The sequence below is a fragment of the Stegastes partitus genome, unplaced genomic scaffold, assembly GCF_000690725.1.
Source record: "Stegastes partitus isolate 25-593 unplaced genomic scaffold, Stegastes_partitus-1.0.2 Scaffold22, whole genome shotgun sequence".
In the NCBI taxonomy this organism is placed as follows: Eukaryota; Metazoa; Chordata; class Actinopteri; family Pomacentridae; genus Stegastes; species Stegastes partitus.
In genome coordinates, this window is record NW_007577753.1 from 1,337,871 (window position 1) to 1,352,778 (window position 14,908).

Genomic DNA, 14,908 nt, shown 5'->3' on the forward strand with positions numbered 1-14,908 from the left:
AAATGTAAGACCTGCGCTTTTAAATGAGCCGATGAAAGTGTTGTACGTGGAGCTGCAGGTTTATTGCGAGCAGCTGAGAGTGAGCTCGTCTTTTGAAGCCGTGATCCTGCTGTTTGATTGCCTCTGGAGGTTTTTGGACAGACAGGAATACACTGTAGAAAAAGAGGGGGAGGGCAAGTTATAGCTCCAGACTCTGAGGTGTCTAACAGGAGTCAGCATTTATTTGGGTATTAAATGTGCTGCAGAACTCGACATAATGACCCCCAACCTGCAAGTTGGTACTTTACAAGTCTGTTTGTACCTGCCATGTGGCGCCAGGAGGAGCCAACATGTTCTTGCTACGTCAAAATGCTGCTCATTCACTGATGAAAAAAAGCGATTTGTCACATTTTATTGTCATTCAAAAATCATTTGCATTAAATGCTTGTCCTGATTGAACACTTCTTTTGTTTACATGCTGACAGTGATGATAAATACATAAGCTATCAGTTGAATAACACTACAACCTATCAAAACTCTGGTACATGCTGCTTTCCATGACAGTGAGTAAGAAATTGTGCAACTTTTCAATCAAAGTCAGTTTCATTTCAAGAGAGACACCTTTCCTCTGGTGCATCCTGGATGTTTTACTGGCTGTCCTCTGCGGGTTCGTCGGCAGGATCAGCGGGCTGGGGGTACTGGAAGCGGACCGGGTCGTACAGATCATCCCTTGGGTCGTAGGGGAGGGGTTGGTAGTAAGGGTAAGGGAAAGGGTAGGTCATCTTCTTCTCTTTGAGTGCCGGAGGTGCCGACTCCTCCACAGGTACCTCCTTCTCTTCTTCCTCCACAGGCGGAGGCGGTGGTGGTGGGGGAACCAAGATCTTCCCCTTGACGGGCCTGGGTGGGTGGTCAATCAGGCAGTCTGGGTCCCAGTAGGGGTCACAGTCGTACTCCATGCCCTTGAAGGTGCGGATCTGGACTGGAGGAGACTTCTTGACGAGGATTGGGGGAGGTGGAGGTGGGGCAGACTTCTTTGGCGGAGGAGGAGGAGGCTGGGGAACTGCCACGGGGGCTGGTGGGGCCTTCTGGGGTGTGCAGTGGGGGTGGTAGCGGGGGTCGCAGAGCACAGGCACAGCGCCGCTGGGCAGGTAGACAATGTGGGGCTTGCAGAGGGGGTCCTTCCTGTTACACAGGTAGAGCACATCTGCCTGGGAAATTGCTGGAGCAATGGGGGGAGGAGGAGGGGTGGCTGGGGGGTCTGTGGCCTTTGGGACCCCCTTCATTGGAGGAGGAGGAGGAGGAGCGAATTTGCACTTCTTGTCTGTGACCGGGTCGCACATGAGCATCGGCACTCCCAGTTTGCTCTGGAAATAGGAGGCGTTGGGGCCGTAGGTGTGCTCCAGGTAGCGCATCTGCTGGTAGAGCATCCGCAGCTTGTCGATCTCATAGAGCTGAGAGGAAAAAAACAGAACAGAGAAAGACACACTCAAGATCATTTCAAGGATCTTTACAGCATTTCTGTTACTTTCTACACCTTCATGGATTTGCTGTTGATTTGTCTCGTAACACTTACTGTCTTCTGACTCACAACACTCGCTTTTTAAAATCTTTTTATCCTTCTTTAAAACTTTATACATGTTTATTACTATGCACCAAAACACCACATCACATTCTTGGTATGTGAAAACCTACTTTCAAAAATTTGATTATGATTCTCATTCAGCACACAATGACAAAAAATGTCCAATGCTAATTTGTCAAATCAATATAAGTTAGTTGGGGGATGTTGTTTCTATATTGTGCAGCTCAGTTTCATATGTGAATTTGAACAAGTCTTTAAACCAGAAACACAGTGTGACTTGACCACCTAAGTCATGATGCACTGCTGATCTTTTTTGAACCAATGATGGTCAAAACCTTCATTCCAAATGAGCTCCAGCCAAGTCAGAGGCTATTTTAGTCATAATTAGTGAAACTAAACTAAAACAGCACGGTTATCTCCTGAAATCTGAGTGCACTGTGCTGGTTTGATTTTGTAATCTGCAAGGGTTAGTTTTCTTTCAGGGTGTTGGTGGAGTTACATAGTACAGAGATAAAACTAGGTAGAGGTTCTACAGGTTGAGTATCAGAGAGAAAAAAAATGTGAAACTGTGTTTTTTTGCTCACAGCAGGAAGCCCACAGTCTATCTTACCCCCTCAGTGTGTCCGATGCTGCTGTAGTATCTGTAGTAAGCCTGGAAGTCTGGGTTTCCTCTGTACCACCGGGGGTCCGCGTTGCGCTTTGGTCTGGAGTGAGTTAGAAAGTCGTTGGCTTTGTCTGAGTCGATGCTAACGTGGCCGACAGGGACCATCTCTGTGAGAAGAAGAGACAAAGCTCATTCACTCAAAAAGCCCCTAAAACACACAACTGCTGCACAGAGGATCAGATTTTGCACCAAAAAGATGTTCTAGATTTGTAGTTACCTTCCTGTTTAATGGCATTCAAAAGAGATTTGGCCTCCAGCAGGTCTGAAAGAGGAGATAACATATTCAGTGAATGGTGATTTTCATGATTTTAACACACCTGTAAATGTTAAAGTTGGGTTAATGTAAATATTCTGATGAGACACTGTGAAAGTGTCAATATTTAAGTTCTTATTGACATAGGGGGGTTTTGGTATATATTTAAGTGTTCTTCCAAAACCCTTTTCGAACTTTGAAACTTTGATTTTGTGCATCAAATGTTGACTTTTGTTTTAACTTTTTGGTTCGAAATAAAGGCAAATAAAAAAAATAAAATAAAAAAAGAAGCAGAACTGACCTGGAATAAGCGTGAGGCAGCAGAGCGCCCCAACCAAACATAATGAAGAAATCATCTTGAACCCCTGAAATCCAGAGAAGAAGTGTTTTATGACAAGAATGCATTTGTTTCATTTGAGGAGGAAGGGGACAAATGTCACAAAAGTAGGTGTTAAAAGAGCAATAGTGTAGGCCTACTTATTTGTGAAATGTACTATTTAATTTCCATAAAGAAAAACATTTAAAAAGGCATGTAGGTCACTTCTTTGTCCTCTTTGATGACTTCCCAAAATTTGTGGATTTGCAAAAAAAACAGAGTTAAAAATAACACCATGTATAGAAGTTAAGAATGACATTTTTCCTCCAAGAAAATCGAATCTATAAAATTTAGCTGTAAATACACACCATCCCAATGAAATAGAATAAAAAAAGCAGCAACAAAAAATTAGCTTAACAACAGTCAAAATGATAAAGTTTTGTTTCTAGCTGCAACATTGCGACCTAACACTGTCCGACCACGTTGTACTCACCTGGTTCAGGAGGGTCTCTTCACCGCACCAGCAGGACTGAGGGGGGCTAAATACTAATCTCCGTGTCAGTCACCCTGTAACATTATATCCTGTCCAATCGGATTCCACCAACTTTAAGCCCAAAATCTACATCCCCGCCTCCCTTTTAATAAGGTTTAATGTAGGCCCTTTGGCGCCAATTAGGAATAAAAAGCCCCTGGACTTTAGCAGCAAAGCCATAAAGAGAACAGACTTCAAATGGAAACTCCCCATTAAGTCTGGGAGGAAAGCATCACCTGCTGGGACAACTGCAACTGTGGGGAAAATGCTGCCTACTAACACAATATCTCTGCCAAAAAAAAGCAGTAAAAAATCCTAGATGATAACCCACATGGCCCTAAACGTACATTTATAATGACTTTTTACAGATTTCTAAAGCAGTCAGTTCCTAAAGGTGGTTATTTTTTCCTGAAGAACACCTGCTTTTCTAACACGTCTGTGTCTGAGAGGATGTTATCAGTTCTCTATTAACATTCTTCATTCTTAAAGGATGCTGTCACACTAAACATGCCAGAAACTTAATGCTGGTTTGTCAGTTCAATCCGTCAAATACTCAAGTTCCAATTTCCTTCCATTTTTAATAAAAAAAATCTCTAATCCACAACAATTTTCAAGTGAATTTAGTTGCTTTTTACTCATCTGACACAAACCCTAGTTTTTACTTAGGTGGTTTTAATACAACTTGAACTGTTAGATACCAACAATCTAAATTTTGCTGCTCCAAAAAAAAAAAAAACAAAAAAAAACATGACTCAGTATCTTTGGGTTGGACAGTCAAAACAGGCTATTTGAAAACAGAAGCTGTGATTTTCCCCTTTTTATAGACAGAAAATAATTGTTAGTTGCACCGTTTGCAAGGCCGCTCCACGACCAAACCAGGTGTGCCAATGTGACTGCAGCACACTTCATCCCATTTCATGAGCGCACACGTCAAAATGAACGACAAGTATAGCAGTGAACCAACAATTTATTATATCTGTGACATTACAAAGCTCAACAGTGTATCTTGCCTGTTCTTGCATTTCAAGGGTATAAAATGTACAGAAATGCTCAATGTCAACTGCTTTAAGCACTAAACTGCAGATAATACTACACAATACCAACTTCTGACATACATATTTACAAGTGCTTTACTGGTTAACAGGAATCTTAAACATAAAAAGCTACGGATCTCCAACAGCAGGAAGTCTCGCTTAAAAGAAGCCCACGTTTCTTGACTTGCGCGAGAAATGGCTGGAGGAGAAAAAAATAAAGAGGCCCATTATAAGTCTGTAGAAAGCCGACAATAAAGAGTTCTCCCCTCAGGTGGCTGAAACAAAGCGTGCATGAAGAAGTGTTCTGGGTTGTTCAGACGAAGGTGACACGGGTTCGGGCCTGGTTGACCTGCCACACGTTCAGCTCCTCGTACTCCTCCAAGGCTTCCTGGAACTGTGCGGGCGTGAAGCCACGAGAGACACAACGCTGCTCCGCTTCAGCCATGCGAACAACTCCGCCGGCTCCACCGCGGCCCACCACGCCCTCTGTGGCGAGCTCACGCACCAGGGAGAAGATGACGTCGGACGGGCGCTGGGTCCTGCACAGAAGGAGTTGGAAATGATGTGAGACTTCTAAGCCTTAGAGGAACACTGGATACAAAACGCCTAAATTGGAATCTGTAGACACAGTCTGCTTCACATGAAGGGAGGTGGGGGGAAATACACCACTTCTGAGCAGTTTACTGGCTCCAACGGTATAATACACAATAGTGGTCTGGATCTTCAGTTCTTAGGGAAAAAAAAGGAAATAATGGCAATGTCTTACAAGGTTAAACTCCTTTTTGAAAAAATTAATCGCTTAAGATTCCAAAGTAATTAAAAAAAAAACCCTGCAAGAGGCTTCAAGGCACCGATGAGAGAACAGTTCATGGTCGGGGTGTTAATGCGCCACTATTCTCGACGCCTGTTTTAGTGAACATGCTGCCATGTGAACAGAGCTCCATAAAAACCCAGAGAAGTTTTACAGCTTCCTCCAGCTACTGTTACAGCTCTACGAGAAACCCATAAAGCGGATTCTGGGTCGGACCACATCCGGTCACTCGTGTTACATGAAGTTTGAGCCGACCGAGTGCCATCATTATGAAGGGTTCGAGTTTTAACACCAACCTTGTGGTGCTGGACTTGTCAGCTTGTAGCGAATCCTTTGACATCTCCATCAGTCTCATGGCCTCGTTGACGTCTTCCTTCTCCACAGTGTCCATCACGCGAAGTCGAGCCTATAGGAAGGAAAGTGGATGCAGTGTTGAGCTTTAAGTTTGATCAAGTAAACAAATATCCTACTACACCCATCTCGACGTAGGCTGCGCTGTGCCGGCACTGTCAGACCGAGACAAGTGCAATGCCCTCTGGGATGGCCGGCAATTGCCCAAGTCTCCGCCTCTCAACACCAGCTAGTCTCTCTACAGGGGTTGAAATTACAACACCACACACACACAACAGCTAAATAAAAAAAAAAAACTTCAATACTTCAAGTTTCTATATAGGAAACACTGATGACAGCCCTGGCCACGGTCAGTTTTGCATGGGTTTGCACAGCTGCTCCTAACGCACACAGGCTGACTGCCCACCCTGCAAAGCTGGCCAGGATCAGGAAAAACATTAAGAACACAGCTCCCTCGTGGTCATGAAGATATAAATTATCAAATGAGTCATCAGAACATTTATAGAATTAGGCTGATGTGCAGCTGTGGCGCTACTGTATTGTCGACACTACAACTACAGCAGTTTTCTCTCGACACAGGTGCGGTCGTAGCAGCGTTTTGCCCTCTTGTGGACGTCTGCGTGCAGCACATTGCCTACCTGTTCACCTGAAGTGCTGGTTTTGCAGTAGGTGGATGACTGCTACCTGCACAAACAGCACTTTTGACAACCAGAGGCAGAGACGAGGCAAGACCATAAACGACCAAGTTCACGACACTGCCTTCTTCACAGCACTTGAGTTATTACGAGTACATGCATTTGCTGTTACAAAGTCACTGGTGAGGATGACTTCATGCTGGTTTGGCCGACTGAAGAGCTTTTGTCCAGCGTAGGAAAGAAGTGCTCACACTGCAGTAGGCCAGGTTATCATCACTACCTGCACTGTAAGCACTTTATCGCACACTGAACTGACATACATCGATGCAAACACTTTCATATTCAATATATTTTTGTACCATTTAAATATATATAATTGGAGTCTATGCATAATAGTGCTCCATTGCTACAGAAAACAGATGTCTGATAAAAATTCTAGACATGTTATGGAGTTTGAACTGGTGCACGTGGTTGTGAAAGCCATTTGACTTGACTGGATGCATGATTCTCACCAGGGCAGTGGACAGACGGAGGATGGAGAGGAGGGTACGAGCGGAGGTGAAGGTGGTGTCTTTGCTGACTCGAGCCTCTTTTCTCATTTCCACATAAGCTGCAGTGATGTAATCGGCCAGTGACTCGGGCACCACAGGCTGCCGCTTCTTACACAGAGCGATGTAACGCCTGAAGGGAAATTAATTTTATGATTTAGTTAAAGGCAATATTGTCTAGTACACAGCTGTAGGTTTGAAATAATATTGAGAAACCTCGCTGTCCCTTTTGTTATTTATTTATTGGAACTATGAGGAACAAAAGTCTTCTGAAAAGTGATAAAAATACTTTGACAGAGCAGTAAAAATGTTTGAAATAATGCAAATCATCACCTCATCAGCTTCATGTCAATGGGAGTGAAGTGAGTGGGAGGCTGGCGGCAGTGCTGGTGGACATAGGTGATGTGCTGGGCGAGGCGCAGGTCAGCATCAGCATCTGGCTTGTCCTGGATGAGCCAGAGCAGGTCAAAACGGGAGAGCAAAGCAGCCGGCAGCTGAATGTTCTGTTCAATGCTCTTCCGGGGATTGTAGCGGCCGTAGGCAGGGTTAGCTGCCGCCAGAATAGAACAACGGGCGTTCAGGGAAGTCATTATGCCAGCCTGGAGGGGAGAGGAACGGCATTAGTTGGGATGTTACACAGGCATTAGGTTTAAAAGTCTCAGACAGGTAATCCAATTAGGGTTCTGCCAGTTATTAACATTACCTTAGCGATGGAGATGGTCTGCTGTTCCATCACCTCGTGGATGGCTGTTCGGTCGGCGTCCGCCATCTTGTCAAACTCATCAATGCAGCAGATGCCCAGGTCAGCCAGCACCAAGGCTCCACCTTCAAGGGTCATCTCACCAGTTAGGGGGTCACGCATCACCGCTGCAGTCAGACCGACACCAGACGACCCACGACCTGTCGTGTACTGACCTGAATACCAGAGCGGAGGAGATTAAATTAATGTGGATCAAACACTGGCAGAATAAATCACTATTTCTAAAGGTTTTTCTATAACCCCAGACATTCAATAGTGTACAACACTGTAATTCACAGGATGCTTTCTCCACATAATGAATTGTTCAAAACTTGGCATAAAACCAGACAATAGCTCTCGTCTAGCCAGAACGGCAAAAGTTAAAATTTGACAGAGCAAGGCCTAATGGAAAAGAAATGCCTTACTAGATAAAATATTAAACCAGATACAGGACTTTTACTCCAGCAAACATGACTCACTTCGAGGGGCCAGACGGTCAATGTAGGACAGCAGCTGGGACTTGGCGACTCCTGGGTCTCCCATCAGGCAGATATTTATGTTGCCTTGAGTGACAAGAACCAAAACAGAGCGAAGATTGAAGAGTGTTGCACTTCTGACAACATTTCATGAGGGTGAATCCTTCTATAAATACAACCACACATACTAACAGGGAGAAAGATATGTAGAAAACATAGTGAAACTCTTACTGAATCAAACGTCTAATCAAACTATCTTTCAAAAGCCTTGATCATTGTACAAGTGCTTTTGGTAAAATGTAACTTAAAATTTTATTACCTAAAACAACACAATATTTTGTCAAAGAGTAGCCACAGAGAATTTCAAACAACTTTTATTTCCTTCAGAAAACCATATGATCTTACTGATTGTGTGTTTAGTCAGCGCTTAAGGGGCATGTGTTTGTGCTCACCTCTGATTTTCATGCCTTTGGGAGCCTGTTCGACTCCTCCAACCAGCAACAGGAGCAGAGCCTTCTTTACATCTTCATGTCCATAGATTTCTGGTGCTATCGAACCCGCAAGTTTGTCATAGAATCCTTCATCTGCAACAGATGAGAGTTACTTTAGCTGCTAAACAAGGCTGACAAGTATTTGCTTTGCCATTCTTTTAATTTATTCCCATTTTACTCATGTGCAACACACAGATCCTGACCTGTGATGCTGCGCAGCTCCTCTTCGCTCAGCTCTTCGTTACCGAGCACGTCGTCCTCCGTCTTGTTCATGAGTGTGATGCAGTGACCCTCCAGATATGTTTCTGACAGGAGTCCCTAAAAAAAAAAAGACCAAAACCAAATTAAAATAAGATAGAGATGTATTTTAAATTTGTGTGTTAAACCACACATCCTACCAACAATGAAGAAAAGTTTCTATTATGTGAATTTCTCTACAGACAGGATTGAGTTCAGAGTTGTGAACCATGTGATCTGAAACTGGAGACTACCTGAACAGCCTGACTGAAGCCCGTGCGCAGCAGAGGGAGGAAGATTCCTGTGACGGCTACATGGTCTCCTGGTTGGGCAAGACGAGTATTTTCACCTCGTGCATAAATGGTCATGCTCCTTGGAATATTACCAACAGGGACCTGGTCACTCTGTGGGACATCAGACAGAACTCATAAGTAAATAGGAACTGACTGAATTAACTGAATACAAGTGATGACAACAAGTGAGGATTTCACTGTATGTGGTTCCTTACATGTTCCTGAATACGCAGCTCCTGGAACTTGACAAATTTGGAGCCTCTGGTTTGCAGGTAGAGTCGACCTCCTGATTTGTTGGTAACGCATTCTTGGCTGGGACACATGATGAGGGGCATGAAGGAGGGAGACTGGATCTGAAGGACAAGGAGAAGACATTACGATGAAAAATATAGATCTTGTCACAGGATCTAAATGATAAGATGACTAAATCCAATCTTACTGGTTGATAGGTCTCAGCGCCACACTGATCACACGTGTACGTTGCCACAGCCATCATTGGTTTCACCTCAGTGGCACGGGTCACGATGCCTCGAACCGTCACCAGATGACCAATGCTGTCAGCTCGAACATCACGCACCACTTTGGGTTTAGAGGTACTCGGTGGTTTAAAGTACAGCTCGCTGTGGATAGGACGGGAAATTAGGTATTCACACATGCATTAAAAACACGTAATCAAATTCAACACAAAACCTGAGTCAACTTACAATCTCCTCATGAGCTCAGGTGGGTACTGGTTACGAGGGTCTCGAGTATCCGCAGGGTCACGACCCCTTTGTTCCATCATCAGCCTGTGCTCAATGTAGACATCCAGAGAATCTTTGGCCACAACCTTAACATGAAACATTGAATAAACCGATATGTAAAGCTGGTAATAATGCCAGGAAATTTAATTAGTTTTAGAAAACCCACATGACATACTGTACTCTAGGAAACCATGTTATTCAAGGTGAGGATCTACATACATCTCTTTCTTTGTATTCAGGCAGCAGCTCGTGGACGGCATCAGCCAACAAGCCTGTGTAGCGTTTGGCATTTTCGCAGATGCTCTCGACCAGCTCAGGGTCTTCTTCTGCCACATCGTCCAGCTCCACAAAGAGAGACACCTGCTCCCTGTGGGCCAGGGCCACCTGGACACACAGACAAGTAATTAGACAAGCTGCTAAACAGTGACATGACTTTGACTGCAGGTACTGCTCAATAACGTGACAATGACACCTCTGCACTTCCTCAAACATAAAAAGGCTTTGGCACTGAATTCAGTTACAAATGTATGTCTAATGTCATTACAATGACCTACACTTTTGGCTAACATATACAGACATTTTCCATCTTTCATACAGTAGCTACATTAGGAACTACTGCACCACTCTCAAATCCAGATGACAAAGCAGTTGTGCAGCTGATAAGCGTTGGTCAACCAAGACCAATGCCCCATCTCCAATTTATACAAAGTAATCTAGACTGGCATTAAAATGTTACAGGTTCCTTCACAAAATCTGACCAGATAATTTTAGTGCATCTGTCCTAAAAGACAAACGGCACTGAAATCATACTTAGCTCAGTCTTCAGAGATGGATAACAACAATATTTATGTTTCTAGATTTTAGCCAATGTAAAATAACTGATGAAAAATTATGTCCAAGGGTTAAAAGTTCAGCGAAACACAATTTTAAAGCACAAAAGAAAATTGGTCTTTTCACTTCCCTCCCAAATCTATCAGCGCTCATTAGCACCCCCCACCACATTTATTCAGGTTAGAGTGATAATGTCAATACAATCCATCATCAGCAGTCAGGCCCACAACAGTCAACTCTGACAGCTAAACCCATTTTTATTGCATCTTTACTTACAAGTTGAGCTCCGTATTTGAACACCTTCTTCCCATTGTCATCCTCTGTGTAAAACTCCTGCAGGAACCTTTTGCATTTCTCTGCAAAAACACAAAAACAAAAACACCTTCAGCATTATTTCACAGCAGGGAGGAAAAAAAAGGGGAAAAAAAACACAGGCCACATCCAGCAGACACTAGGTGGAGATTGTTAGCTGTACACACACACACAAAGAAACAATTGTTTACTGAAGTTACCTTTTGATTTGTTTCAATATTACAGCGGTTTTCTAAGTTTAAAGCTGTTGAAAATGTTGATTAAGAGCACCAGCAGCGGGCCTACACACTGGGAGCTAATTTGTTGTCCTGCGACGACCCCCTTTGTTGAGTAACATGGCATCCTGTAATCTCGATGAGTCACTACTGCCTACAGTAAAGCGCAAACTGCCACTGGTGCAAAAACATAAAGCGAATTCCGCTCGGATGTAGCTACTATCACAGTTTTACAGCGAAATAAGTGGCGCTGCGCCGCAGATAGCTTCAGGGTGAAAATGTAAATACAACAACAACAACAACAGGCGCGCTCAGTTCAGTGTCCATTTTTTTTTTGAGGAAAATATCCCCCACTTCTCGAAAGAGACACAACTACAAACAATATTCAATTCCACGTTACGGGGAACGAAACTAGCCCTCGCGTGATAATCGCAACACTCCACTTACTTTGACGCCGTAGCAGGAAATCTGCGGCTCTGCTTTATTATTTCTCTCTTCGAGGATGTTATTGTAAACAAAGCAGCACATGGCTTTTGTGCCCCGTCACTCCGATATCCCTCCGCGATTCCTCCGCTCTTGAAAAGAGTCCCGACTGTTGTTTTCAGACCACGGCCAGCCATCTTCTAACGTTAGCTCAGGTTAGCCGCCGTGTTGAGCACAGGCAGCCTCCGCCAGTAACAGACACTGGTCTTAACATAATCACTGAGCGGTAAGCAGAAGTGGCTGATTTAATGTGTAACACGTCTGGTTTCTGACGGCTCACTGACTCCGACTAAAACTTGGAACGTTTAACGGTCGGTTTGATGCGGCTGTCGAATTCACAGATTAGACGGTGACTCAGGTCCTCGTAAAGTTTCGGTTTTAGCTGAGAAGCAAAAAACAAAAAGAAAAAAGGGGGAAAGAGAATATTAAAACGAACGATTTTTTTACGTACTGGTTTTGCAACATCTATTAGAGTTGCAAACTCAAGCACTAATATAAACTTTAACTACCGTGCTTTCGAAATACGTCCATATTATCATAGTGGATATCAGCAGCAGGTAACGTTATGGTAAATGCTAGTTTAGAGATTGGGTAACATAAAGCGTAAAGACAAAAAAAAATGTCATGAAAACAAACCAGCCTTGCCAAGTAGCCAGACACAGAGCCAGCAGCCCATTCTATAGCTGTTATTTTATTCATGTTTTAAAATTATTTTATTTTAAAAAGGCAAAGCAGCGAGGTAACTTTAACTGACAGTGATGCTAATGAGAGCTAACGCAGTGGCTAACAGGCTAACAGTTGGTGCAGCACTTTGTGGACGCTTCAGACACCCGAAACAAGTGCTAAACGAACACCTGGATAGTTTAAAAAGAAGGTGCCGGTTAACTTATTGACGTTTTGTGTGAAAATGTTTATGCTGCAAGGCAATCATGCAACTAGCAAAAACCTTCAAACTCAACATCGGTTTGTTGAACTTGTCACATTCATAACGTTATCTGTGCAGGAAGATGCCAAACGTCATGTCTCCACAAGGACGTTACTCGTAAAGTAGTTTGAACATTTTTACACATTAGGGAACAAAACAAGCACATGCGGTCAACTTTGTAGCTTTATTTGTTGATAATAAAACCCGGTGTGCCTTCATCAACCGTTCACTTCTCAATAAACACTAACGTTTCCTGATTGTAAGATTATAGAATTTGACAAGAAAATCGCATTTGTTTTGTAAACAAACCCCCTAAAACCCGAAAGAGAGACGTTAGGGTAACGATTCGTTAAGGGTCCCGTTTGCTGGGTTTATTGGTGGACATGTGCTTGCTGAGTGGCGCCTGCTCCTTTGTTTAAGGATCCATCCGGGTCACCGCGCAGTCAGTCAGCAGCCCACAGACAATGCTCCACTCCTCAGCAGCAGGTTAGTTACACAAGTTAGTGCAAGTTGTGAGTTAGCAGCAGTCCACCATGCTGCAGCACGTCTGTTTAGTCACACACTAACATGCATATTTTACAAAAGATTGTGTTTAAGGAAAGTAAGTTAAAAGGAAAATTAGGAGTTCATAACGTTATTAGGTAAGAGTGAACATACTGAATAAAGATTAAACAAATACATTATCCGGCTTTCGACACGATGCTGATGATCCAGGGAGCACATTCACCAATTTAAAACAGCATCGCAGAGACACTTCTAGTAAAAAGTTCCAGGGCCAACCTGTTGCTGCCATGCCGTTACTGTGAAAGACAACTCCTTACCTTTCTCTGCCGCATAATCCTTACGAGCCATGGCTGCACGCGTTGAGCTTCAGGTGAGATGACTTAGTTTTTAAACTTCTGAGGTCCCAGTGAACCGAAAACGCAGCTTAAACTCACGGTTTGGGGTATTTACGGTCACCGGAGACGAGTATTCATTCACTCGCAGCCTGCAGTCTCTCTCCCGGTGCTCGAAGTGGCGCGAGTCTGACGTCCCCAGCAGCCAATCGCGTCGCTTCGTTCCGCGCGGAGAGGCGGGATTTGGTGGTGGCGCGAAAGTTGCGGGCGACGGCTTGTCACGTGACCCGGCGAACTTCCGCCCTGTTTGTCAGGAATGGCGCGAAATGAGATGATTGGATTTCATCCACAACTGTCAACAGGGTGAAAGTTACCCCACCGGAACTCCTATAGTGAAGCTTCAGGCTGCTGATTTGTGGCGGACATGATACTAACAGGAAAGTAAAGGTGTTTTTCTAACAGTTAGTATGGTGTTGTAGGTTTTAAGATAAAGGTACTATGTAAATCTACACACAGTTTTATCCTGTAAAACTTAATGGGAAAAGAATAAAAAATGATTAGTATAGATTCTACAACCAGCTTTGCTCCCAGTAGACCAACAATGTTTAATGTAACAATAAACAATACCCATTCATATTTAGAAGTATTTCTTTATATTACATTGGTTATTTGAACTATTCCATGACATTTTTAAATATTTTATATTCTCATGTTTATATTCTGTGCTTGCACCTTTTTATGTGTATTTTTATACTTATGTTTGCACTATTTCTTATATGTACATTTTTCTTTTTAGTATGTGTGTATCTCTGTGTACTGCTGCTGGCAGCACTGTGAATTTCTCCACTTTGAGATAAATAAAGGCATATCTTATCTTATCTATTTGGTAGTTATTATACTGGTACAAAACAGAATCATGCACACTGTCTAACTTGCAATCATAAATTTATTGGTGCAACGTTTCGGTTCTAGACCTTCATGAAGCAAATAGAATGACTATTTGCCTGATGTGGGAAAAAAAATGCATTGTACGTAGTCATGATACACTCAAAACAAAATCAACAGTGCAACATGCAATTACATCATTAACTATATCAGTATATTGTCCATTTCAGACATTCGTGTAGTTTAGTGCAAACATTTGCTTAACAAGCACTAAAGAGTAATCACAGACGAAACTGATTTTTTTAATGTATTTTGCCCCATTGCAGGCGGGTGCTTTTTAATCCTGTCCAGCTGGATCCCATAGGAAAGCTGGAAGGTTGTTCCTGTTAACGTAGGCAGCAAAGCCCACAGCAGCAGTTGACAGAACCAGAGGCCACTTAAAAGATGTCTTGGGTTTGGGCTCATCACACACCTTCATCAGGAAAATAATCATTCTATTTGCCTGATGAAGGTCTAGGACCAAAACTTTGCACTCATAAATTTATGACTGCAAGTTAGACAGTGTGCAGGAATCTGTTTTTGCACACCTGTTAGATGTGCTCGTCCCTCTCCGACGCACCTACCTCATGTAATAAAACATACTGTCACGATTAGTAACGTTCTAGCTCATCCTTGTCTCCTACCTCTTCATAGGTGATTTAGAATGTAATTATAAATCCGTACTGTCTGGGTTTTAA

At 43.2% G+C, this 14,908-nt stretch overlaps 2 protein-coding genes across 2 annotated transcripts; both read right to left on the bottom strand.

The window, feature by feature from the left end:
• Nucleotides 1-626: 626 nt before the first annotated feature.
• On the bottom strand, nt 627-2,834 carry and4 (actinodin4). The gene is made up of 4 exons (XM_008295389.1): nt 2,780-2,834; nt 2,443-2,487; nt 2,172-2,332; nt 627-1,430 (listed from the first exon to the last, which is right to left on the bottom strand). Exons 1-4 carry the CDS (start codon nt 2,832-2,834, stop codon nt 627-629), a joined length of 1,065 nt encoding a protein of 354 aa, XP_008293611.1.
• A 1,441-nt stretch (nt 2,835-4,275) lies between these two features.
• Nucleotides 4,276-13,461, bottom strand: mcm7 (minichromosome maintenance complex component 7). Its single transcript, XM_008295315.1, has 15 exons — nt 13,272-13,461; nt 10,792-10,871; nt 9,904-10,068; nt 9,646-9,770; nt 9,381-9,561; nt 9,157-9,294; nt 8,903-9,052; nt 8,615-8,729; nt 8,373-8,504; nt 7,924-8,007; nt 7,409-7,620; nt 7,039-7,304; nt 6,670-6,838; nt 5,468-5,577; nt 4,276-4,899 (listed from the first exon to the last, which is right to left on the bottom strand). Exons 1-15 carry the CDS (start codon nt 13,300-13,302, stop codon nt 4,674-4,676), a joined length of 2,184 nt encoding a protein of 727 aa, XP_008293537.1. The 5' UTR covers nt 13,303-13,461; the 3' UTR covers nt 4,276-4,673.
• Nucleotides 13,462-14,908: the final 1,447 nt, after the last annotated feature.